The sequence below is a fragment of the Nicotiana attenuata genome, unplaced genomic scaffold, assembly GCF_001879085.1.
Source record: "Nicotiana attenuata strain UT unplaced genomic scaffold, NIATTr2, whole genome shotgun sequence".
Classification (NCBI taxonomy): Eukaryota; Viridiplantae; Streptophyta; class Magnoliopsida; order Solanales; family Solanaceae; genus Nicotiana; species Nicotiana attenuata.
The window spans coordinates 253,311-277,357 of record NW_017671102.1 but is presented as its reverse complement, the minus strand read 5'-3'; the positions used below and the strand labels follow the sequence as shown (position 1 = coordinate 277,357).

General features: G+C 36.0%; 4 protein-coding genes across 4 annotated transcripts; 3 read left to right on the top strand and 1 right to left on the bottom strand.

Moving 5' to 3' along the window:
• Positions 1-1,905: 1,905 nt before the first annotated feature.
• LOC109205946 (DAG protein, chloroplastic) lies at positions 1,906-3,994 on the top strand. Its single transcript, XM_019368714.1, has 5 exons — positions 1,906-2,339; positions 2,961-3,058; positions 3,151-3,216; positions 3,305-3,479; positions 3,691-3,994. Exons 1-4 carry the CDS (start codon positions 1,984-1,986, stop codon positions 3,466-3,468), a joined length of 684 nt encoding a protein of 227 aa, XP_019224259.1. The 5' UTR covers positions 1,906-1,983; the 3' UTR covers positions 3,469-3,479; positions 3,691-3,994.
• A 3,517-nt stretch (positions 3,995-7,511) lies between these two features.
• On the top strand, positions 7,512-8,477 carry LOC109205936. Its single transcript, XM_019368706.1, has one exon. It carries the CDS (start codon positions 7,512-7,514, stop codon positions 8,475-8,477), a length of 966 nt encoding a protein of 321 aa, XP_019224251.1.
• Positions 8,478-17,022: 8,545 nt separating this feature from the next.
• LOC109205940 lies at positions 17,023-18,239 on the top strand. The gene is made up of 2 exons (XM_019368708.1): positions 17,023-17,504; positions 17,862-18,239. Exons 1-2 carry the CDS (start codon positions 17,069-17,071, stop codon positions 17,951-17,953), a joined length of 528 nt encoding a protein of 175 aa, XP_019224253.1. The 5' UTR covers positions 17,023-17,068; the 3' UTR covers positions 17,954-18,239.
• A 3,707-nt stretch (positions 18,240-21,946) lies between these two features.
• LOC109205935 (transcription factor DYT1) lies at positions 21,947-22,551 on the bottom strand. Its single transcript, XM_019368705.1, has 3 exons — positions 22,369-22,551; positions 22,064-22,244; positions 21,947-21,951 (listed from the first exon to the last, which is right to left on the bottom strand). Exons 1-3 carry the CDS (start codon positions 22,549-22,551, stop codon positions 21,947-21,949), a joined length of 369 nt encoding a protein of 122 aa, XP_019224250.1.
• Between the last annotated feature and the right edge of the window lie 1,496 nt (positions 22,552-24,047).

The window sequence follows — 24,047 nt, the reverse complement described above, 5'->3', positions numbered from 1 at the left end:
TACATGTGTCACAGAAAATTTTTTGAACTCGATTTAATTACGATTTTTAATACAAAACAATCACTTCCAATCTTCCTCAAATTTTTTATATTGACTTATCTATATGTTTTTAGTGAATTTCAACTATACCCATTGAAAAAGTTTATTTTTTTCTTAGATTTTTAGTATATTGTATTATTATTATNTCTTCGTTATATTGTATATATATATATATATATATATATATATATATATATATATATATATATATATATATATATATATATATATATATATATATATAATTGTATTTCATCACCTTATTTGCTGCATCATCCATGAAATTTCCTTTCCGTCTTGCATCTAATGTTGCTAATCACGCTTAAAAATATGGAAGGAGATTTTTGCATGTGATTCTTTGAGAGAAAGAACCTTATTTATTTGGTTTTTCAATTTTTATATGTGCTTGGCTAGTTTTGGCAAATCTATGACTAATGACTAGAGGTTGGTAAGTTGAAACTCATTTAGGACATTTGTGTAAGTTTTCCATTTAAATTTGGTTCCATTTTTAAACGATATTTTCAAAAATAAAGACAACGACCGAAAATAAAAATATTATAAAAAAGCACATGTAACATTTAGCCAGTTAGGTAAAACTTGTGAATAATTAAACAAAACAATAAGATTTTCTCATCTAGCTAAACTTGCGAACAGTTTTACAAAATAAGCAGAATGAATATAATCTCAAATTGTGCCTGTCTGGCAGAACTTGTGAATAATTAAACAACATAGGTTAGATTCGTCCATCCAATCAAACCTGTGAATAATTTAGCAAGGTAAATAGAATAAGGATAGTACCAAATTGTAGCCGCCCAACAAAACATATAAATAATTAAATAAATGTAATTTTTTCATTCTTTTGATTGTGCAGAGCAAAGGGCCTTATTTCAAAAATTCTTTAAACCATGATAAAATATAAACAATGGCCTCATTATACTGGATGGACTTCTTAGGACTATCATTTAAATTTGACCTTGTTAAGAAAAACCTCGAAAAAATAGCATTCAATTAAAATTTTGGGAAGCCCTTCTGCACTCCTCACACATATAACGTTAACAGCTTGTTTGGATGGTTGTTACCCATCGTTTTATAATATATTATATTGTATCGTTTTATGAATATAGTATTTCGATAGACTATATTGTTTGTTATTGTTAATTAATATTTTGCTATTTTGTTTGACTGTATCGTACTGTACTGTAACTGATAAGTTTACTAAAATAACCTTAATTATTTTAATAATAAATTTATCAAGAATTACGCATAAAATAATTTAAGAAAATCCTTTAACTTTCATTAGAAAAAAAATAATAAATTATGATAAAGAAAGGAATGAAAATTGGCAAAACAAATGAACAAAGAATTGGAGTTAAAGTAATTAGAATTGAAGCTAAAATCACATTAGGAGAAAAAAAGAAATAAAAAGAAGGCAAAACCTATATCTTTTACATCGGAGTTGGAAGCCGTAGAAGTTATGGAAGAGAAGGGACTAAGACAAAGTAGGTTATAGGTTGGAGATTTGGAGTTAAAATAAAAAAAGCTAAAGAGTAAAATAAAATTATGGAGTAATAAGTTAAGGCATATTTGGAAAGAAAAATAGAAAACAATCCCACCACACCAACTCAATTGTTTCAAAAAATGGAACTTTTTATTGTTTCAGAACAATGGATTTAACAAGTCAATACAATCAATTTTAATGAATCAATCAAAATAAATAATTATTTTTGGATAACAATACAATACGATACAGGGTTAACACCCATTCAAACAAACTGTAAAAAAAAAAAAAAAAAAAAAAAAAAAAAAAAAAAAAAAGAACCCTCCAAAGAAAAGATATTTTGAGAAGAGAATTTTTTTCTGAATTCCAATTTTGTATTGAAATCCAAGCCCCTCCTTATCACAAACACAAACACAAACACAGAGAGTGCCCCTATCTCTACTCCCATGGCATCTCTCAATATTCCTCCTTTCTCCAAAACCCTACACCCTAACTCTCAATTCCAAAACCTCCCTAAAACCCCTACTTTTCTCCTCTCGCTTTCCTCCTGCCCTTTTGTCAGCACCTCTCTCTCTTCAATTCCACTCGGAAAAATTTCAAGACTCCCAGTTGTAAGAGCCATTTCTGATGGGGAATACTCTTCTAAGAGGAGCAGTAGCGGTGAGGAAAGGGAGACTATTATGTTACCTGGCTGTGACTATAACCATTGGCTTATTGTCATGGAGTTCCCTAAGGATCCTGCTCCCACTAGAGAACAGATGATTGACACTTATCTCAACACCCTTGCCACTGTTCTTGGCAGGTAATTTTTTAAAAAAACTCCTTTACTATTCAGATAATATCTCTAATTTGTATTGTCTTTATTGAGTTTTGAATAATTTGTTTGAATGGGTTAATGGCCTTTTGGCTAAATTTGTTGAATACTTGCATCAGTTATTGGAGTAGTGCAGTGTAAGCTTTTAGCTTTGATATTAGTTAGTAATATTCTGTGTACTGTTCTTGTAGGGTAAGTCAGTTACAGAAAATTACTTATATTTAGTAGTAGTAAATTGTGAACAAAGCTGATATCTTTTAAGCATAGATTGTCCGAATTTTGGACTGCAAACATAGCCCACGCTAAGCGCTTGAAGCCTGCTCTTTTTTCCCTTTTTTTGTGGGGGTTTAAGTAGCAACTTGATTATGAGGTATAATATTAATCTTATGCTAATAAATAAATCAACTTTACTTGGTATATGGAAGTTTGGATTACTCCTATAAAAGTTTTGTTGATTAAGAGTGTGTCAGACTCGTGGATATTGGCAAAGTTGGACTGATGAAAATTTGCTAATGGTTTATGACTTTTTTGGTGTAGCAGAATATAATTAAAAACCAATAGTTTTTTTTTCCTCCTGTTTTATCTTATTAATGAAAATATTGTTATCAGTATGGAAGAGGCAAAGAAGAACATGTATGCCTTTAGTACTACCACTTACACTGGGTTTCAATGCACTGTATCGGAAGAAACATCAGAAAAGTTTAAGGGTGAGAGCAAACTTTTCTTATTTCACCATATGAGAATCTGAAATTCCAGTGTTCTGGCGTTGACTTTTTCTGTATGGAAATTCATTTTGTAGGTCTACCTGGAGTTCTTTGGGTCCTGCCTGATTCTTACATAGATGTGAAGAACAAGGACTATGGAGGTTAGTTTCTGAAGAGGTTTTCTTCGTTTATGTTCACTTTCACTGGTGATCTACGTTGAGATATGTTGTATATGTTTTCATCTTTCAGGAGATAAGTACATCAATGGAGAGATAATTCCTTGCCAGTATCCTACTTACCAACCCAAGCAGAATAACCGGACTAGAAGCAAGAGTAAAGCATATGTAAGAAGAAGAGATGGTCCTCCTCCTGAACGAACTAAACAAGAAGCAGCTCCTGAATCTTCCTCCTAAAACCGTAATGGGTGCGTTTTAAGTGTCTTAATTCTTGACACCCACTAGAGATAACAGAGAACTCACAGTTTTATCCCATTTGTTATGGTTGACATACATTTGGGCTTATAATCCCTTCTCAGGCGCTGAAAGTACTGAACTTATATTTTCTGTCAGAAGTATGTTTATTTAGTTGAGGGAAATAAGTTCATTATGTTGCTATTCTTCTATTCTTTCTTGCAGGTTGTTATCTGATTTTGGAGTCGAATTGCCATTAGGAAGTTGCCAATATATCATTCATAGCCTCGTATTGGTGGGCATTTTCACAAAGATAAGTTGGTGCGAAAAGGTTAGATGGGAATACACTGCTAGTCTAGGAGTTTGGTCGACTGCACCTATTGTTTTATCTTTCCTTTAGACTAGCTTTCATTATCAAGAATGAGAGCGGAAGCTGTGTCGGTATGTAACTTTGATTCTGACCAGGTTATTCTATGTTCAAAGATCGAATGTATATGTGATGACTCATTATGCTTTCTGTTCGTTCATATCTTGACATTTGCTACGCTTACAATTTAGATTATGCATGACAATGGAGATGCACTTTCTTAAAAGGAAATTTGTTTCTTAATGTGATGAGTAATAGTATTCATTTAATTTAAATACTGAAGAAAAGAAACTTAACTGGAAGGAAATGCAGCAGAAACCTAGGAAATTCTGTTTATTTGCATTGTCACTTACTAGTGAACTGCACAATGTTTCACAGGAATGATAAAAAGTAGCAGCATAATGTTAATCCTTTGAATTGCCCCCTTAAATTGCTTGGTTCACTAAATTATTTTGGGCATGGTGCAAGGGTTGGTGTAGCCTATGCGTTGAATGGACTGGCTTTAAAGCTCTTTTTCTGTCAATATAAGCTGATTTTGCAAACGCTATAACACCCAGTGCACTTCCCTTCGAAGGTAGACCAGATAAGGTGCATTGTAGGAAGTTCCATCTTTGATACTGAAGTCTAGAGTGTTGATGGTTAACTGACTGATGATAGAATTCCAGTGATGGAACTACTATGGTTGTGCAATAAATCTTGTGTGTGTGTGTGACTTATAATGTGCATTTCTGTGCAATATTTGTTGTAAAAATATGATACAGAAGGGAACAGATAGGCTGAAGGTTAGACCTACATCTGTTGAACTAATTGCCTCGCACAGCCTTTGTGAATGCAGTATGACCCCGTAGCAGACGAAATCAGACCTTGCCTAGACGCATGAGGGATAAAGTAGTGAAAATGTCATTTCTGCACCTAAGGAGGTGGCCTAGTGGTCAATGAAGTGGGATGATAATCCCCGGGAGACCAGATTTTAAATCCTAGAAGACACACGAAGTGCTAGGTGTTTTCCTATCTGCCTAAGCCTGGTGGCCGAATTACTCGATACTTATACTGGTAGGAGATAGCAGGTATCCAGTGATATAGTTGAGTGAGCAAGTTGACCCAAACAACACCTTTTTTAAAAACAAGTCATTTTTGTTGCTTTGAACACAAACTAGCTTATAATTTGGGTGCCCTACTTAATTTCAGTCTCTCCAGAATTCCCCTTCTAAATTACTTGTTTGTTGCTATTTTCTTATGCATGTCCTGTTGGGGGAACTTAACGAGGTGAGGAATTAGGAATAACCTGGTACTGGGGTAAAGGAATAAGGTAGTGGAGCTTTCTTTTGATTCAAATGGTAATAAAACCTGGTCAAGTTGAAAACAGAAAACCTGAATACTAATTTCAGTTGGGATTTCCTTTCAAAAAAAAATCCGTGGAGTGTACATAAAAGAGAACACAATTTTAGGGATATAACAAATCAAATGAAATAATTTCTGATTTAATAAAATCAAAAGACAATTACATGCTACTCACATACGGAGAAATACATGAGATAAGTTAGAAGTCCGATAAATTGACAAATGATGATCAAAAGAATTATTTGCCTGTGACTAGAACTTGGACTCTAATCTTGACGTATAAAATTCCGTGGACTCATTTGTCTTGACGTATTCACTGTTGAACATGTGTGATATAGGTGTTCATACGTTATAAAATTCTTTGAAATATCTAAAATTAGCAAAAGACTGCATATTCTTATGAAATACTTAAATTAGTTACATATATTCTTGTCAGGAAAAGAGAGTTTGTATAGAGTCTTGATCCGTCTATTTCCATGACTGAGATTTCATAAGGTCCACCCATGCCTTCCACTGCAGAAATGTCTCAACTGTTGCATACCACCGAGCTGAGTAGTTCGAAATTTACTGAACATCCTCAGTACATGAATTTCTTAGAAGTTCAAATTTTTTCTTTGACAATATATAATTTTGTTACACCATTATGCTTTATAAAAATATAAATTGTTACACCATTATGTTAAGTTACATGTAACAAATAGGTAACTGTTTAAAACAAGCATGATCGTACAACCTGAAAAGTAAGAGTAAATAACTTGCAATAGCAGGTCGAATTACACTTGATACTGTTAAAAATCTTTACACTATCAACATATATATCTTAAACTGTCCTATTATTTTCCCTCAAGGACTATGAGGCCGCTTGGATTAGCTGATTTGAAGTGGCTGATATAGTGCTGAAACTGATTTAATAAATAAACAGTTACATGTTTGGATATAAGTGCTGAAATTGATAATAAGTTGCTGCAGTATTTAATTAAAAAGTGCTGATAAGCTCTTTTTCTGTTAAAATGACTTAAATAACCTTAGAACTGTTTACACTTATAAGAGCGTAATTTCTTTAAAATTTTAGATTCCAGATCGATTCAAATATAAAATATCCTATTTGTCATTTTATTTTAAATACAACTGTGCTTAGATAAGATAATGTTTATGATAAATATAATTTATTTTATGATAAGCATATAACAATAAGTTATAGTAATAATTAATAAATTGACAAAATTTTCTCAATAAAAAATAAACCTAAATAGGACAAAATATTGAAGAGAAACAAACACTGTCTTCGTCACCACAACACTTAAAAAAGCAATACACCAAAGTTTTGATATGTCCTCATTTATTACATACAATTCAAAGATTAATACACGATCACATAGATACAAAAATACAAAGGAATAGAGAATTTGCTTATCTTATATAGTCAATGAGAATTGCAAACTTGAAGGGGGGGGGGGGGGGGAGGGGAATAGTAAAAATCTTGGTCAAACTTAAACTGCTTATAAGCTAAAAATTCATAAGCTGGGGATGACCAGTTTATGGCTTTTGGCTTATTTTTGACTTATAAGCACTTTTAACTTTACCAAACGCGTAGATAAGCGGAAAAGTGCTTATAAATTAATTTGACCGGCTTATAAGCTTAGCCAAACACCCTCTCCCTTTCACCCACTTTCGTGGGCACTAAATATTAGTCCAGTATCAATCATGTGAATTTGACGTGCTTGTCTTTGTTCATAGACTAATAGCCCGTTTGGCCAAGCTGCAAAAATCAGCTTATTTTGAGAAGTGCTTTTTTTTAAAAGTGCTTTTCTAAAAAGTACTTTTGGTGAGAAGCAGTTTGTGTTTGGCTAATTAGTTTGAAAAGCACTTCTGAGCAGCAATTAGTGTTTGGTCAAGCTTTAAAAAACTGCTTCTAAGTGTATTTTTTTCAAAAGTGCTTCTCAAAAAAGTGCTTTTGGAGAGAAACTACTTTTTTCTGCTTCTCCAAAACTGCTTCTGCTTCTCCTCAAAAGTACTTTTTTCCCTTCCAAAAGCTTGACCAAACACCTCAATTTTTGGCCAAAAGTGGCTTGACCAAACAGGCTACAAGTGCAAAACAGTCACACACTTCCTTTTTCTATATTCTTATCTGCTTGCATTATTATAGCATCATCCCAACCAACCATTATCCAGTGCCCATGTTCTTCCTTTCTCTATCAGTATCCATTTAGCATATGTGATATGGCTGAAATTATATTACCTTAATAATATGCATATTGATCAAATACGAAGCAGATAAAACTATCAAAATTTGCAGTCTCCCTAGCAATTGTTCTCAGAAATTTGAAGGGTCCAATAGATGGCTTTCTATGGCTACAATGGTGATGCTGGTGAGTGCCACTTGACTCCTTATTTCAGTGTCCCTTATGATTATAATGCTTTTCCAATTCAGTCTTCAATATCATATTCTTCCTATGGATATAGCACCTCAGAGCAAATTGAACAGAGTACTAATTACAATTACTACTACACTACTCAAATGCATCCACAGTTAAGTTACTCTGTGCATAATTCTACTGAGCCACAACTTATCCAATATGAAAAGGCTGCTAATTCTTTGGAGACGCCATACGTAATCTCTAATTCAGCTAAAGAACATGATGACACTCTTTTTAAAGAATATGATCCAACCCCTTATGGTGGTGGCTATAACATGGCTCAAACCTATGGCAAACCCCTTAGCCCCTCCAATGAAATTTGTTATCCTCGTTCCGTTCCTAAATCTAATGGACTTAATGGGTCCGAGTCTTTCGACTATGGATCAATTCCTTCACCCTATGTAAGCCACGCCAATCAGCTAGAAGAACCTCAGGATCAAAGCAAAGAGAAAGATGAGCCAAAGTCCGTATCTGGTGTCAAAGAAAAACCCATTCTTGGGGATGATATTCTTGAAAACCCTATAGTACCTCTTCAACAAGATCAAGATTTTGTTGCTGGAAATGGAACTATAGAGGAATATGGATATGATTATGGGAGGCAATTGCAGCAAATTCCTTATGGTTCAGGCTTGGAATCTATGGATTTATGTGAAAGCCTATTTGGTTACTGGCCCTGCTTAGCCAAACAAAACCAAAGAAGAAACTTGAACTATATAAACAGTGCTGAAGATAGCAGTAATGAACAATGGCAAAGTACTGCAGATTATCTTTTTGGGAATCCCTTTGGATATGGTGGTAATGGAAGAGATGAAAGATATGGGAATTCAGCTTATAGCAATCAAAATTACTACTATCAGCAACAACCTTATTTTATGAGTGATTGTTGAGAAATACCTTATCCAATTTGTTCAAGAATAACTCTAGTAAATGGTCATACTTAATTTACAATTTTGTACTGGTTCCTTTGACAGTTCTGTGCTGTTTGAAACATAAGGCTGAAGTTAATGTGACTCAAGGGCCAGTTTACAAAAACAAAGTATCCAGTAATTTCCTTTTTCCTCGCCCCCAGAGCATTTGTTCAGGGCTAATAATGCAGCACGTATGTGTAAGGTCAAGTGTTCTAACCCTGTATCAAACAGAGGCTGGTATTTAAGCCCACAGGATAAGAAAAATTCCATTCTCTCTCCAAATAATAAGATATTTTACAAATTGCTTTCTTGTGTGAATCTTGCTGTAATCTAGTCTCTGTAGTTTATTTATTTATTTATTTATTTTGTTATGCTGTTATTATCATTTTTGTTTGACTCAAAAGTGGATTAATACTTTTTAAGCAATTCAATCAATGTAGATGAAGGGGTAAATCGTAGTGGAAGATAATAAACTCTAGGATGATCTTGAATATAGAATCAGATAACAATGAGATAAACAAAGTTGATGAGAGAAAATGATAAACTTCTCTTAGATAAGAGAGACAATGTTAGAGAGAGAGAAGAGAGAGATTGTATTTTCAATAATCCGAATCCCCTTTTTACAAGGCTTAGATCCTCTTTATATAATAGAGGATCCTTACTCGAATACAAAAAGGCAAAGAATAAAGTACATATTGTGGAGCGGCCGGCGTGATCGTGGAGTCGTCCCTCTTGTTGCTCATAGGTCGCTCTTCTAACCGGGCTTACGCACACTTGGTCGATCGTGCTGTCTTGAAGAACGTAGTTGGTCAAATTCGACCCCATACAATTTAGTTACTCTTTTAGTCTGTTATCTTGGTTCAATTTTATTTATCTAGATATAAGGTACGTTTAACTAAAAGGAGATATTCCTTAGGTGAAACCTCTAAGCAGACATGAGATTAACTAATTATGAGACATTAGCAGGACAAATAAAAAGCAAAAACATATAATAGTAGTTTAAATCTTGTGGTTGAGAGCTGGAGCTCATAAGCTCACACGAGCTTCACACAATTCCACTTTGGTGGACCTATGTGTAGGTTAGCAATTTTTTTTTATAAAAAAAAAATCTAGCCATCTAGGCAAATAAAATTGGCATAGAAGCAACAACAACAAATTCAGTGTGATCCCACATAGTAGGATCTGGGGAGGATAGAGCGTGAACAGACTTTATCCCTACCTTGTGAAGCTTGAGAGGTTGTTTCCGATAGACCCCGACTCAAGAAAAAATGAAAAAGAAGCAAAAATAACAAGTAGTAACAACAATAATGTATACGGCCGAAATCGGAGAGCTCGATTTCGAGGTCTGAATGGAACCCCGGGCTCGAGTTCGGGGTAGCACGAAGTAAAGACCAGATCTGACTGGAAATTGCATACCTCGGGGGAGCAAATCGAAGACCCGCCATGATCTGCCTCGAGGGAAGTACATTTTCGATGACACTCAAGAAAGAGCGGGAATTTCTCAAGGACATGTGGATCAGGGTATAAATTAAGGGATAAGATTTGTACGAAATGGTACAAGTCCGTACTAGGTTGTTATATAGCTATACCAATAGAATTCTTTGTCATAATTGGAAATGTACCATATTAGGGTTTTCCCCTTCTATATAAAGGGGACCCCAATCTTTGTAAAAATCATCTGATTCACTGCAATAGAATATTCTACTCTGTTTTTCTCGTTTGCTGTGCTCCATAATCACATCTTCAGCTTTACTGTTTTACTTTATCGTTTCATACTTTGCTCACTCTTAGCTCACCTCGAGGCCCCTGAGATAATCAAACTCGAGGTCCCCATTGCTCTAAGTACATTGATTTGGTTCATCAATTCTTCTTACTAACCTAAAATTACTTGTAGATTCACTAGTATTGGAATAAATCACATATCTTTAAAACCACAAATCATCTTTAATTATTACTCAGATTTTTCGAGGTAAACAGTTTGGCGCCCACCGTGGGGCTAAAGATAATAATGATTATTTTAGTGCTAGTTTTCTGATAACACACGTTATTCTTCACACTTTTTCTTGTCAAAGATTCTTTGATTTCAGGCTAAGATATGTCTAGCTTAGCAAACGCACCTGCTCATGACAGTGAGGGACTCGGAGAAAACAGCGGTATAGGGGTCGGTGTACCACCCATAAACCCTGAGGAGTACCAAATATAGAGCCAGTTGATATCAGTTCGCATAACGCTCTAAACACGGATTCGGGCACAGACCCCATAAGGAATGTACTTAGGGAAGCCCGGCCAGGGGACCAAGGAACACCAGGAATGGAAGAAGGGGGAGTCAGCCTCCAAGTGATACTCGAGATGCTGCAAGCTCAGCAAGTCGCCATCGCTCAACTTCAGAGTCAGAATAAGACTCCAAGCACAACCGAACTAGTGAACACTTGGCGTGCTGAACTAACACCGGAGAGGCCCGATGAAAGTGGCTCGGGGACGGACCCCGCGATTGTGAAAATGATCGAAGAACTAGCCAAGAGGATCGAGTCTGGAGAAAAGAAAATTGAAGAAAATGACAAAAAGGTGGAGACATACAACTCAAGGGTCGACCAGATACCGGGAGCACCTCCGATTTTGAAAGGACTAGACTCAAAGAAGTTCGTGCAGAAACCATTCCCAGAAAGTGCGGCTCCGAAGCCCATCTTGAAGAAGTTTCGGATGCCAGATATCCCAAAATACAACGGGAGCACTGATCCCAACGAGCATATCACCACATATGCTTGTGGCATAAAAGGAAATGATTTGAAAGACGATGAGATTGAGTCAGTTTTGCTAAAGAAGTTTGGAGAAACCTTGTCTAAGGGCGCCATGATTTGGTACCATAACTTACCCCCGAACTTTATTCGTTTGCCATGTCGACAGATTCATTTATAAAGGCATATGCTGGTGCCATAAAAGTCGCAACAAGGAAGTCCGATGTATTCCAGATAAAGCAAAAGGAGAACGAGATGCCGAGGGAGTTTGTATCCCGCTTCCAGTCAGAACGAATAGGGTTACGACCAGTCTTCGATGACTGGGCCGTACAAGCCTTCACACAGGGGCTAAATGAACGAAGTTCGATAGCTTCGAAGCAGCTGAAGCAGAACTTGATCGAATATCCCGCCGTGACTTAGGCGGATGTGCATAACAGATACCAGTCAAAAATTAGGGTCGAGGATGACCAGTTGGGAGCCCCCTCGGGCTCAGTTTACCCAAGCAGGTTACTAACAAAGGAGCCAGGAAACACATACAGGGGGTCAAGGTCGAACAAGGAAAGATATCAGCCATACGTCGAAGATCGAAGGATCATTCCAAGGCGTAACATACCTCGGAATGATCGAAGAGCAGATCGAGGTCAAAGTTCCCGGGGACTCATGAGCAAAATCGGGTTTGATAGGCACTCGGGACCGGCAGAGGTGCCCCGATTATAAGAGTACAACTTCAGTGTCGATGCTTCGGGTATCGTCTCAGCCATTGGCAAAATTGGAGATACCAGATGGCCCAAGCCTATACAGACTGATCCTTCCCAGAGGAACCCCAACTTGATGTGCAAATATCATGGTACTCATGGGCATCGGACCGAGGATTGCAGGCAGCTTAGGGAGGAGGTAGCCCGGTTGTTTAACGAGGGGCATCTTCATGAATTTCTCAGCGACCGGGCCAAGAACCATTTCCGAGAAAGTGATGCAAATAGGAAGAATGAATCTGAAGAACCTCAACATGTCATTCACATGATCATCGGTAGAGTCGACGTCCCACAAGAACCGATATTCAAATGTACCAAAGTATCCATCACAAAGGAGAAATGGACTCGGGACTACTTGCCCGAGGACACCCCCACATTCAGCGAAGAAGACATCGAAGCCTTATCTCAGCCTCACAACGATGCTCTGGTAATTTCTATCCTTTTAAATAAAGTTCAAGTTAAACATGTTCTCGTGGATCCAGGTAGTTCGGCAAATATAATTAGGTCAAGGGTCGTAGAGCAGCTCGGGTTGCTTGGTCAAATCATACCAGCATCTCGAGTCTTGAATGGCTTCAACATGCCAAGCGAAACGACAAAGGGGGAAATCATCCTCCCAATCAACGTGGCCGAAACCATACAAGATACCAAATTCCATGTTATCGAAGGTGACATGAGGTATAATGCTTTTTTTGGAAGGTCGTGGATCCATAGCATGAGGGCGGTACCATCGACCCTTTATCAAATGATGAAGTTCCCAACAAAGGATGGCGTGAAAACAGCATATGGAGAACATCATGCAGCTAAGGAGATGTTTGCAGTACACGACTTGATACCGGTATCGACACCATCCGCATCAGAAAAGTCAAAGGACAAACAGGTGGCCAAATAGCAATCACAAACCATACCCTCGGTTGAGCCCGAGGGATAGGTGATCGAGGACAAAGAAGAAGATTTCCTCACCCCCCGAGCCTTCATTGCCCCTGAGGAATCGGATGCGAAGAAGTCCACTGTCGAAGAACTCGAGCAGGCCGTATTGATCGAGTATCTTCCAGAACGAAAGGTATACTTGGGGACGGGGTTAATCCCCGAACTCAGGAAAAAACTCATTCAATTTCTTATCAATAACATTGATTGCTTCGCCTGGTCCCACTTAGATATGATAGTGATCCCACCGGAGATAACTACGCATTGACTAAGTATTGATCCCAGATTTAAACCAGTAAAGCAAAAGAGGAGACCTTAGTCCGAGGTAAAGCATGCATTCGTCAAAGAGGAGGTAACCAAACTTCTCAAGATAGGGAAGTAAAATATCCCGAATGGCTAGCAAACGTAGTGGTAGTCCCTAAAAAGGGGAATAAACTTAGAATGTGTGTAGACTACAAAGACTTGAGTAAGACATGCCCTATAGATTCCTTCCCATTGCCCAACATTGATCGTTTGACCGATGCTATGGCCGGCCACGAGATCCTTACTTTTCTTGATGCCTACTCCGGGTACAACCAAATTCAAATGAACCTAGAGGACCAAGAAAAGACTTCGTTCATCACGAAGTATGGTATGCATTGTTATAATGTAATGCCCTTCGGGCTAAAAAATGCAGGAGCCACATATCAACGCCTAGTTAATAAGATGTTCGAACATTAGATAGGCAAATCCATGGAAGTTTATATTGATGACATGCTAGTTAAGTCCCTGCATGCAGAGGACCATTTGACCCATTTGCTGGTGACGTTCGATATCCTGAGAAAGTACAACATGAAGCTCAACCCCGAGAAATGCGTTTTTGGATTCGGCTCGGGCAAGTTATTAGGCTTCATGGTGTCGAACAGGGGTATCGAGATCAACCCCGACAAAATCAAAGCCATCGAGGAAATCACCATAGTGAATACCGGGCGAATAGCTGCCCTATGCCGATTTATCTCGAGGTCATCAGATTGGAGCCATCATTTCTTTTCCTTACTCAAGAAGAAGAACAACTTCGCATGGACTCTGGAGTGCCAACAAGCCTTGGAAGAGTTAAGACGGTATCTCTCTAGCCCCATACTCCGAAGGAGGATAAAACACTCTACTTGTATTTAGCCGTGTCCGAGGTGGCGGTAAGTGGCGTGCTGGTTCGAGAAGAGCAAGGTACGCAATTTCCTGTCTATTATGTGAGTCGGACCCCAAGAGATGCTGAATTCAGGTACCCACATTTGGAAATGGTACGAGTCCGTACTATGTTGTTATATAGCCATACCAATAGAATTCTTTGTCATAATTGGAAATATACCATATTAGGGTTTTCCCCTTCTATATTAAGGGGACCCCAATCTTTGTACTAAATCATCTGATTCACTGCAATAGAATATTCTACTCTATTTTTCTCGTTTGTTGTGCTCCATAATCACATCTTCAGCTTTATTGTTTCATACTTTGCTCACTCTTAGCTCACCTCGAGGCCCCCGAGATAACCGAACTCGAGGTCCCCATTGCTTTAACTACATTGGTTTGGTTCATCAATTCTTCTTACTTAAACCTAAAATTACTTGTAAATTCACTAGTATTGGAATAAATCACATATCTTTAAAACCACAAATCATCTTTAATTATTACTCATATTTTTCAAGGTAAACAAGTAAGTATGTGATAAGATGATACTGAGACAGAATAACCGAAGCAAACGAGCCAACATATAGTAAAAGAGATTTGCGGATAAGAAGATAAAACATACAAGACTAATATTAATATAACCGGCATGAAAAGGTCTCACACACGCCTATGTATTAACCTTCTACCTTAATCCCCAACCATCACACCCTCCTATAAAAAATTATGTCCTCGGTAAGATAAGATACGCCATGCCCTACCTAATTATTTCTCCCAAGACAAAGTTGGCATAAAAGAATTACTGGAGTATTATTTATTGCCCTGCTACAGATTAAAAGAAAATCTAATGATTTACCTGAAAATGCAATGATCAAGCTTTCTCTTCTTTCAAACTCAAGAGCTGTTAAACTTTCTTTTTTTATTTATTTTCTTTGACAAGCTGTTGCATTTTCTTTGACATGTCCTCTTTGTCTTCCTTTAATAATAGCATCGTTTGCTGATTATACTACCACTTAACGTTCTTAGGAAAAAGATTATAAGGGAAATTTGATGGAATAACTAATTTGTACTACGAAGCAGTGGTTATCTCCGGAAAAAATAAATGAACAATAATAATTCACCAAGCCTTCTTTTTCTTCACACATTCATTGATTTAATAAAACTGGACATATTTGTCATGATTCAATATTAAGCTCTTCGACAACCTTATTGGAGACGAAGAGACTTATAAGGTTCTAAATAAAACCATGGTGAACATAAATATATTGTATAACAAGTTTAGAGGTTTGGAAAAGTTAGAGCAATGTCACAAGGATGAAACATTAAGAATTGCTAATTATATTTTTAATTAATAAAGAATGGAATGAGTGGAAAGCAAAGTCAGGTTTAAGACAAGCACAAGACATTCCAATCACTACATGCACGAAAAATAATTCGGCGGGGCATAAAAAGTCATAAAGAGAAAGAAAGTGGTTGCCTAGAATATCATTACGAATCATATCTTTTGTTAATTAAGATTACCAGCCCCTTGAAAAAGCTATTTTTTATACCATGGCATTTTTTCTCCGTCCCATGCTTTGTCTTAATGCCCGCGATTTTGGGCACTTTGTGGCAAAAACATTTCACCCCTTAATACCCCCTCCCCACCCAACCCACCCCCCGACCCAAAAACGGGGGGGGGGAGGGAGGGAAACGCATTCTTACGACCTTGACCGTCTATGAATTTATCTTCTATTTAATTTTTTTGTTATAAGTAATTGCCAATAATAATTTGATAATTTACAAATATGATGTCATTAAATATGCAAATCTAGACAGATAATTTACATAACTTTTACACAAACAACATGTAATTAGTCATGTAAGGTTGATTCACCGTGAAATTTGAACATTTTTCGAGCGAATCAACTTCAATATGGATTTAGTTTTCTTTCATTTTTAATACATCAAATATGAAATGAAACTTTAGAGAGAATAAATGAGGAGAAAGATTCAAAGTAGGTGGAACCTCGTAGTTTCCGTCAAAAGAGATTTTGATGAAAATAACATCTAAGTTCTAATTTGTGCATTTCTACTTGTGCCAGTGGCAGCTGCAACTGCTTCTTTCTGGCATGATTGGCTATCACACTATGCATTACTAACCTTTAACCCTAAGACAATTGTCTGGTGTCTCCTATACTTCTTATTTTATTATGTTACCTTTTCTGCCCTTTTCATGTCCCTACCCATATATACATTTCTCTTATTATGCCCTCTTGTCATGGCCCCATCTCATTTTTGTTTTCCCTTTTCACTAATTAAATGGTTACCCCACTTGAGTTATTGACCAAATTGACCATAGCCGCAACCTCAGAAGATTGTGAATTCTGATTTAGTGCTTCATACTTATATTCTTTTCCCTCGAATACATGACTCTTGTGAAAGCTGAAGAATATTAAAATGGTGGACAGAAAATTATCACAAAAATGGTATGCACAAGTCAAGAGATTTATTGAACCTCTTTTTTAGATAAAACTGAGATCTTATTATACTGGTTCATTAACTTTTTACTTGCTTAAACTGGTTGACGAGGAATTCTTTGTTTTTATATTAGACTATTGCAATACGTAAAATAGCACTCAATTGTCTATTTATGAATATATGCATTGTTACGAAAACATTGATAATGAATCTTAGTTGTCTATTTATCAATGCAATAAAAAAAAAGTATAGACTAAGCACCTTGAAGTTCAATTTATCCTAGTAAGTATATGTTGCTAACGAATGCCCAAAGCATAGTGATGAACAAGGTACTTTGGGAAATGATTGAGTTAAATTCTTTTATAAAATAAAACACCACATTTGTAAGGACAAAATCTTGAATTATTAAAAAGGGCAATATGGTAAATTAGTCAGACATAATTGAGGATATGGCCCACCTTCTCACACCATAAACCTTGTTAAAATCGACCCTTTTTTCTTCCTCCCTTTGAACCATTTTTACACCACTAGCTAATCCATGGCCAACTTCCACAGCCTCCTCAAGATATATACACTTTTTCTATCCATCTTTCTCTTCTCTTTCACCATTTCCTCAGCTTCAATCCATGATCTTCTCAGAAGCAAGGGCCTCCCAGCTGGGCTATTCCCAAAGAATGCTGTAAAATCATATGATCTTGATCAACATGGTCATCTTCAAGTCTACTTGGACAGTCCATGTGTTGCAAAATTTGAGACAAGGGTGTTCTTTGACAGTGTTGTGAGAGCTAACCTTAGCTATGGTGGATTAATTGGAGTGGAAGGTCTTTCTCAAGAAGAGCTGTTTCTTTGGTTGCCAGTGAAAGACATCATAGTTTATGATCCTTCTTCTGGTTTGATCTTGTTTGACATTGGTTTGGCTCATAAACAGATGTCTCTTTCCCTCTTTGAAGAGCCCCCTATTTGCAGTCCTCAAGGTAACCTCTTTCTTAATTCTTTATATAACTTGGTAAAGATTCATATTCTTGACTAGTTTGTCATCTCAATTTTTATCGGTCAACACCTTTTATTATGTTTGGTTATAGAAGTGGCTGGAGCATCCAGAATTTAAATTTGGCGAGTTTAATGTTTATGTTACCACCACTGAATTCACTGCATTTATATATATGTTCCATGAAAAAAATAGTGAGTTCAGTTGAATCCCTCGGAACTACACAACATCCGCCTCTGGAGTGGTACTAGTATAATTGGATCTGAAATTTGTTTGTTCTGAACCTAATAGAAGATGGAAAATATGTGTTCTTTCTAACATCTAAGCTTAAATTTCATTGCAGGAAATGCAGGTGTGTTAATGAAGAAGGAAGGAAGGAAAGAGGCTGGATTTCAGATTGAAAGATATAAAGATCTTGCAGTCAGTGGAATCTGATATATTTCCAATTTTGGTTCTGTTTTTAAATTTTGGCTTTGGCTTTGTCTCAATTTGAGGATGGTTGAAGACTTGAAGCTTGATAAAGAAAAAGTGCATTGAGGTTCTCATTTAGGTGCTTGTAGGGTTGTATAAAGTGGAAACTAACAGTATAAAGTTTTGGAAAGAAACTGAGAAAATTTTGAAATCTTCTTTTAAATAATCCTTGCCTGTTGAAATTGATATATCATGAGTCATGAAATACCCAAAGCAGAAATATATCGTGTGAGCATCTATGGTGTACTTCTATTTTTTCTTCTGTCCTAAAATAATAGGAGTAACTTCCTATTCAAATCATTATTATCTGCTTTGGCTGCTACAACCATTAAATCTTGGCCTACTCTGACTCAAAATGAAGACAAATATAACAGGAATAATCAAGGTAATGACATTTATGACAGTTAATTTCGAGAATGACCAGACTTCAATTAAATTTGGTCATAGTCAAATATAAAATAACACATGTGACAGGGGCGGATATAGCTTTCGGCGGCCGGAGGGGGTACGTCAGCCAATCGCATTATACTCCAACTGTATGCATATATGGTTGAAAAATCCGAAAACAATATATTTGTATTATAAATTCGCACTAACCCAAAAAGTACCGGGTATAGTATCTTATAATTCCGAATCCTAAACATACCTTGGTTTAGAATTCTGAATCAGTCATTGATCATGTTACAGATATTCTCCTTCCGTTCCAGTGTATATGACAGAATTAAGCTCGCTTAAACAAATTTTCTGTGTAAATTCCGATATAAATTTTTCATGTCTTTGTTAAATAAATTTTACATATATAAAAACTATATAATAGTACTATAAATCACAATAAATAATTAAAAATATAATACAGTTTCAAAAAAATTGTGATCAAGGAGACCCTTCTTTGACTCTCCAGTAAGAAGTCTCATAGTAAAAAAAAAAAGGAGTGACTAAATTGATGCATAGTCCAAGCTATAGTCAAAGATAGAATTGCATGTTAATTATGTGGTAACTCATGGTTATTGTGCATATATAGCTAGAGTTTTACAGGTCGAATTACCCGTGAGTTAGACATTATATAACTTGTAGCTAGGAGGGTCACACTAATGCTTTGGAAGAAATGAAAGAAAATATGTAGCACCAATTTAATTTGTATCCATTTCTGCAGCAATATGCATGAAAAGGTTTATTTGCATTCCTGTAATTGCATGACCTATTATATCAATTATGAGGGGCAATGTGGGCCACAGAAATAATTTGTAATCTTTAAGCTTGAAAAGACCAGGGTGGCCTGTAGATCCATGTGTTAATAGTATCAATATTAGACTTTATACTAAACTTTTTGCTGACCAGCTACTAGCCTTGGGTCCACAGGTTTGGTCAGATTATTAATTTTGATTGAATAAGAAAAATTGTTAAGGAAGATTGTAATTATCATGATGGATTTCAAGTTGATTATTAAGCTTCTTGAAGAAAAAAGAGAAAGATCCTCCTAAATCAGGTTTATGCTATTGATTCGTGAAAATGATATAGGTGGTTAGAATGGTGTCAAGTTTGTTGTGCAATCTTTTTTCATCTTCCTATGTTTGTCCTCTATATCTACAAATATACAATTTACATTATTGTAGTTTTGGATCTTGTCTAAAATGACTTTGTCTAGAGCTGAAGCTTTGCTGGTTAAGAGTCGTTTGCTTTGTTTATTTGCATTATTGAACTTCAATTTGGATCTTATGTATCTACAATTTCCAATATTGAAGTCTTGGATTTTATGTAAAATGTCTTTTTGAGATGAATCCTTCGCGGATCAAAGACTCTTTTTGTTTTGTTATTTTTTTCATTCCTCAAAATGAAAAATTCGGGTTAAATTTAATATATAGTCACTTATGTATTTATTGCATCAAAGTCATAAAACTAAATTTGTTCCATATATATACGAGTAGGAAGTATAATTCACGAGAGCCGTAGGTCCCCCTCATGTTGCCACTTGGGCTTAGGCATGTGCCCTGATGGAAAAATGAAAATATTTGGTCATAGACAAATATAACCCTTTTTAGAATATCTTCAACAGTTTTACCAAACTTAAATACTACTCTATTAGCTAGATATATGTAATTAGATTACTTAGCCATCTAAAATGAGCAAAAGCTTGTCATATATGTGAGTAACTTAACATTGAACCCTGTAAATATCTGAATTGGAAACCAAAAGGAGTAACAAAATCAGAATGGTATGTCTCAGCCCTGACTATGTTCAGTTCTTCTTCGTGTGACTCGAATATAACAAAAAATGGAAGCAATAAGGGCAATGGCAAAGCCTCCAAGGATCAAGTCTCCACCAGCCATGGACTTATCAAAAGAGTGATGAGTCCTTATATGTATGATTGCCGGAGTCTGATCACCTTTTCCTCTGCCTGTTCCTCCTTCAAATGGCGCAGGTGTTGGGACTAATATCAAGGCCTCTAATCTACTAAGCGCGTAAGCATTTTGCATAAGCAAGACTAACTGAGCTAAAACTAGGCAAATGTGGAGAAACCTGAGCCTAGCCATAGGAAATATGAAGCTCGGACGTAGAAGAGTTTTGCTAAGTCCTAGTTGTGCAAGCCTTGAATCCTATTAATAGAGGAAGACAGACTTGGTTGAGTCTTTTTCGTGTTAATATTATTACAAGGGTAGGTACACTTTCCATGGTCATAAATTTTGAAAATTTGACGTCCAATTTGGTTTTCCTAGTGTTCTTTGTTGGATTCTTGACCTGTTTGGAGATAGTTTTAACAAGGGCAGGTTTATTTTTCACAGTTTTTTTAGGACGGGAATAGAGAAGAAGATAAGACAGACAGTGAAACAACAGTCTTCTCTACTCTTCACACGTCTAATATTGGTGTTCGTTCAATATTTTATTCCAACCCAGAGCATACTTCACTGGTCTTATTTAACCTGTTTCTTGAGCTGGAAGTGACCAAAATTAGTAAACATATTTTCATATCTAGAAGCCAAAAAGTGTGGAGTCTGGATCCCACCATTGAAGATTCAAGTCAAAAGCTCTAACAACCCAGCCCGCTAGTGATATTGTCCGCTCTAGACTTAGGCAGGTTTAAAACGCATCACTAAGGTTTAAGGCTTGTTAACTTATATACCCAGCATCCCTCTTGTGTTTTGACGATGTGGGACTCTGTCTAAAGTTTGGGGTGTTAAAGCATATTATATTCAAAGATGAATTAAGTCAAACTTGACTGCATGAAAAGCTATAGACTTTAGATAGGAGAAAGTGATTAGAAATATATGATATGTTGCTTCAGAAATATTTGGAAGAAGGTGTAAAAAAAAGGAATTCACACAAGCTCTTTTCAGACAATTTGGATACAAAGGATTTTCATCTTTTAATGATGGAAAACATGATTAAATCCTTTTGACATTCATAACCAAAAGTTAAAGGTACTCTGGCATTTCTCCAAAAAATCTAATTCCTGTTAGAATATATGGTAAAAGAGCACTAAAATGAGACTAATATTACTAGAATAATTAGGGACTCATGCTGCTGCTAGTTTCTCTATATGCCGCGGATGATTTCCAGCAATATCTCTCTGATTTGATGAGCATCAATTAGTCCCCCGCGAACCACCTGAAATACATAGAAAGATAAACAAATTGTTCATGTTCTTATATTGCAGGACACAGAGTACAAAATGGTAAGCAAGATATCTTATCTGTGCTATTACAAAATCTTGATATATCCTCATGTAATGGTTGGAAATTGCTACACTAAAAATCTTACTTTTTTAACAATATAATATGTTTGCCTACCTCCACAGATGAAGTAACAAGAAAAACTCCTTTAGAGGCAGTGACACTGGTGTCATTGAGATCAAATCCAAGAATATTCATTGCCTCCATCAGTTTAGTAAATCCACCTCTTTTCTTCTGGCAGACTATCTTTATCCAAAGTTTACTTGTACCAATGTGAGCCACTTGAACTTCAGGCTATTTTAGGAAAAAATAATTTGTTTAAATGTCTAGTAGTAGTAGATTAGGAAATTAAATTTTAGTAATTGAAGAATTAAAGATTGTAACTTTGGTTTATACATAAATTTACCTACCTCTATGCCCCAGTTAGCCATCTCCTCGGCAGTATCAATGTTCTCTTCACTTTTTGTCTCCAATTCCTCTCCATGAGTTGCCTCCATTTCTAGAAGCTGCTCACTTAGGTTGTTCACATTTGTCTGTAGTTCCCTAATGTAAGTGATGGCATCAGTAATTATGGTTTCTTTTGTCATCTGAAATCAAAAAAGAATTTAAGATTTTAGAAAATGGTTTAGATACATTCTTTAGAAAAATGTCACTAGGATTTGTATATTAAAATAAAGGGTTTTGATTCATTGCATTTGTAATGTTTGGGACCAAAGAGCGCAATTCAAGAAGCCTTTCACTAAGTTTTTGACGCCTCCTTCTCTCAGCATCAAGGTTCTTGGATTTGTATTCTTTAACTTCTCCCTCAATTTGATTCCTTTTATCCATTTTCCCTCCTATTTTACTTCCTTCAGATATGTTTGAATCATCATATGGAGCGTTGGGAAATTCCATTTTATCACACTTAATTATCATTTAATGCAAGTCAAAAAGAGAATTGATACAGTATGTTAAAAATGGATTCCTAAAATTAGAAAGGAAATCTAAAGAGGGAGAGCAGGTGCTAATGATTAATGTTGAGTGCAGCACAAAATAGAGGCACTGCACTGGTTTTTGTTGTAGGCAGGCAATAGGTTTATATAGGTGCTCCTCACAACAGAAACATTTCTTGGTGGTGGGAATCTTCTTGTTGCAGTTTGTTGGGCATTTCCTAATTGATCATAATGTACTTGGGGTGGTTTGAAAGGACTCATTTTTGGCACGAGAAAGAGAGTGTCTAAATAGAGGTTCAGGCACTACAATATTGCTTTTTTGGCCTTATACTTTTCAATATTGATGAACTATTGGAGAAAACTCATATACGACTCCATAATTAACTAGTGAGGATATAATAATGACTGAATGGAAAGTCCACATACTGCCAAACAACTATGTCTCAATCCCAAAAAGTTGGGGTTAGCCTATGTTTTCAAAATGTAGCCGCACTCGTGTCGGATCCTTCAAAAATGCACTACTTTTGGAGGATCCGACACGTATCCGGACACATTTTCACTATATTTACGCGCTAATTGTCAACTTATCACAATCTTTTTCCTTTATAAGGACTTATATAATTAGCTACTACTCCCTCTCTTTCAATTTATGTGACCCTATTTTCTTTTTAGTCCGTGCCAAAAAGAATGACCACTTTCCTTATTTGAAAACAATTTACCTTTATGTATAATCAAATAAAATATATGTGCCTTATTTTACACTACAAATTTAAATATCTTGTTGTTTTTCATAAACTACGTGTCAAGACAAATAGGTTGACATAAATTAAAATGGAGTAAGTATAACTTTTTAGATCCTTACATAAATGGGTTAAAGAGTGGAAACTAAAAGAGAAAGAAGAATGGAAGGGTGGGAATGTTAGTTATGTTTGTGACTGTTTTGTGGTTGTTACTGTATTACTGGCACTAGAAAGTACAAATGAGTGACCAGAGCTGCTTTAAGCAGGAATTTTTATTCTCATTTCACTTTTTCACTACTGACAAGAATAATATCTTAAGTACAACCTGATTTTGTAAAGCATTAGAAAGAGTTTATGTTATTCCAAGCATGTAGTCTGTACTTTAACCGGTATATATTTGAACTTTTTCCATTTTCAAATATTTACATGACATGTTCCACTTGGTAATCAAGGTTTATCACAAAACACAATATCGCAATTTTGTGGGTTAACCAAGCAAATGAGGGATTTTTAGCCCTAATTGTTACTCTTTTTCTTTAAAAACTTCAGCTTAATTTGTTCCAAATACTAAATCCTATTTTTGCCGCTTTCATTCTTTTCACCTTGCATTTATTAGCAAGTCTAAAGACAAACCCTGTTCAAATTTAAAATAAAAAGAATTAGTAATGTGAAAATTAGACAGGTAAATATTAGACAAGTTAAATTACACTGATATACA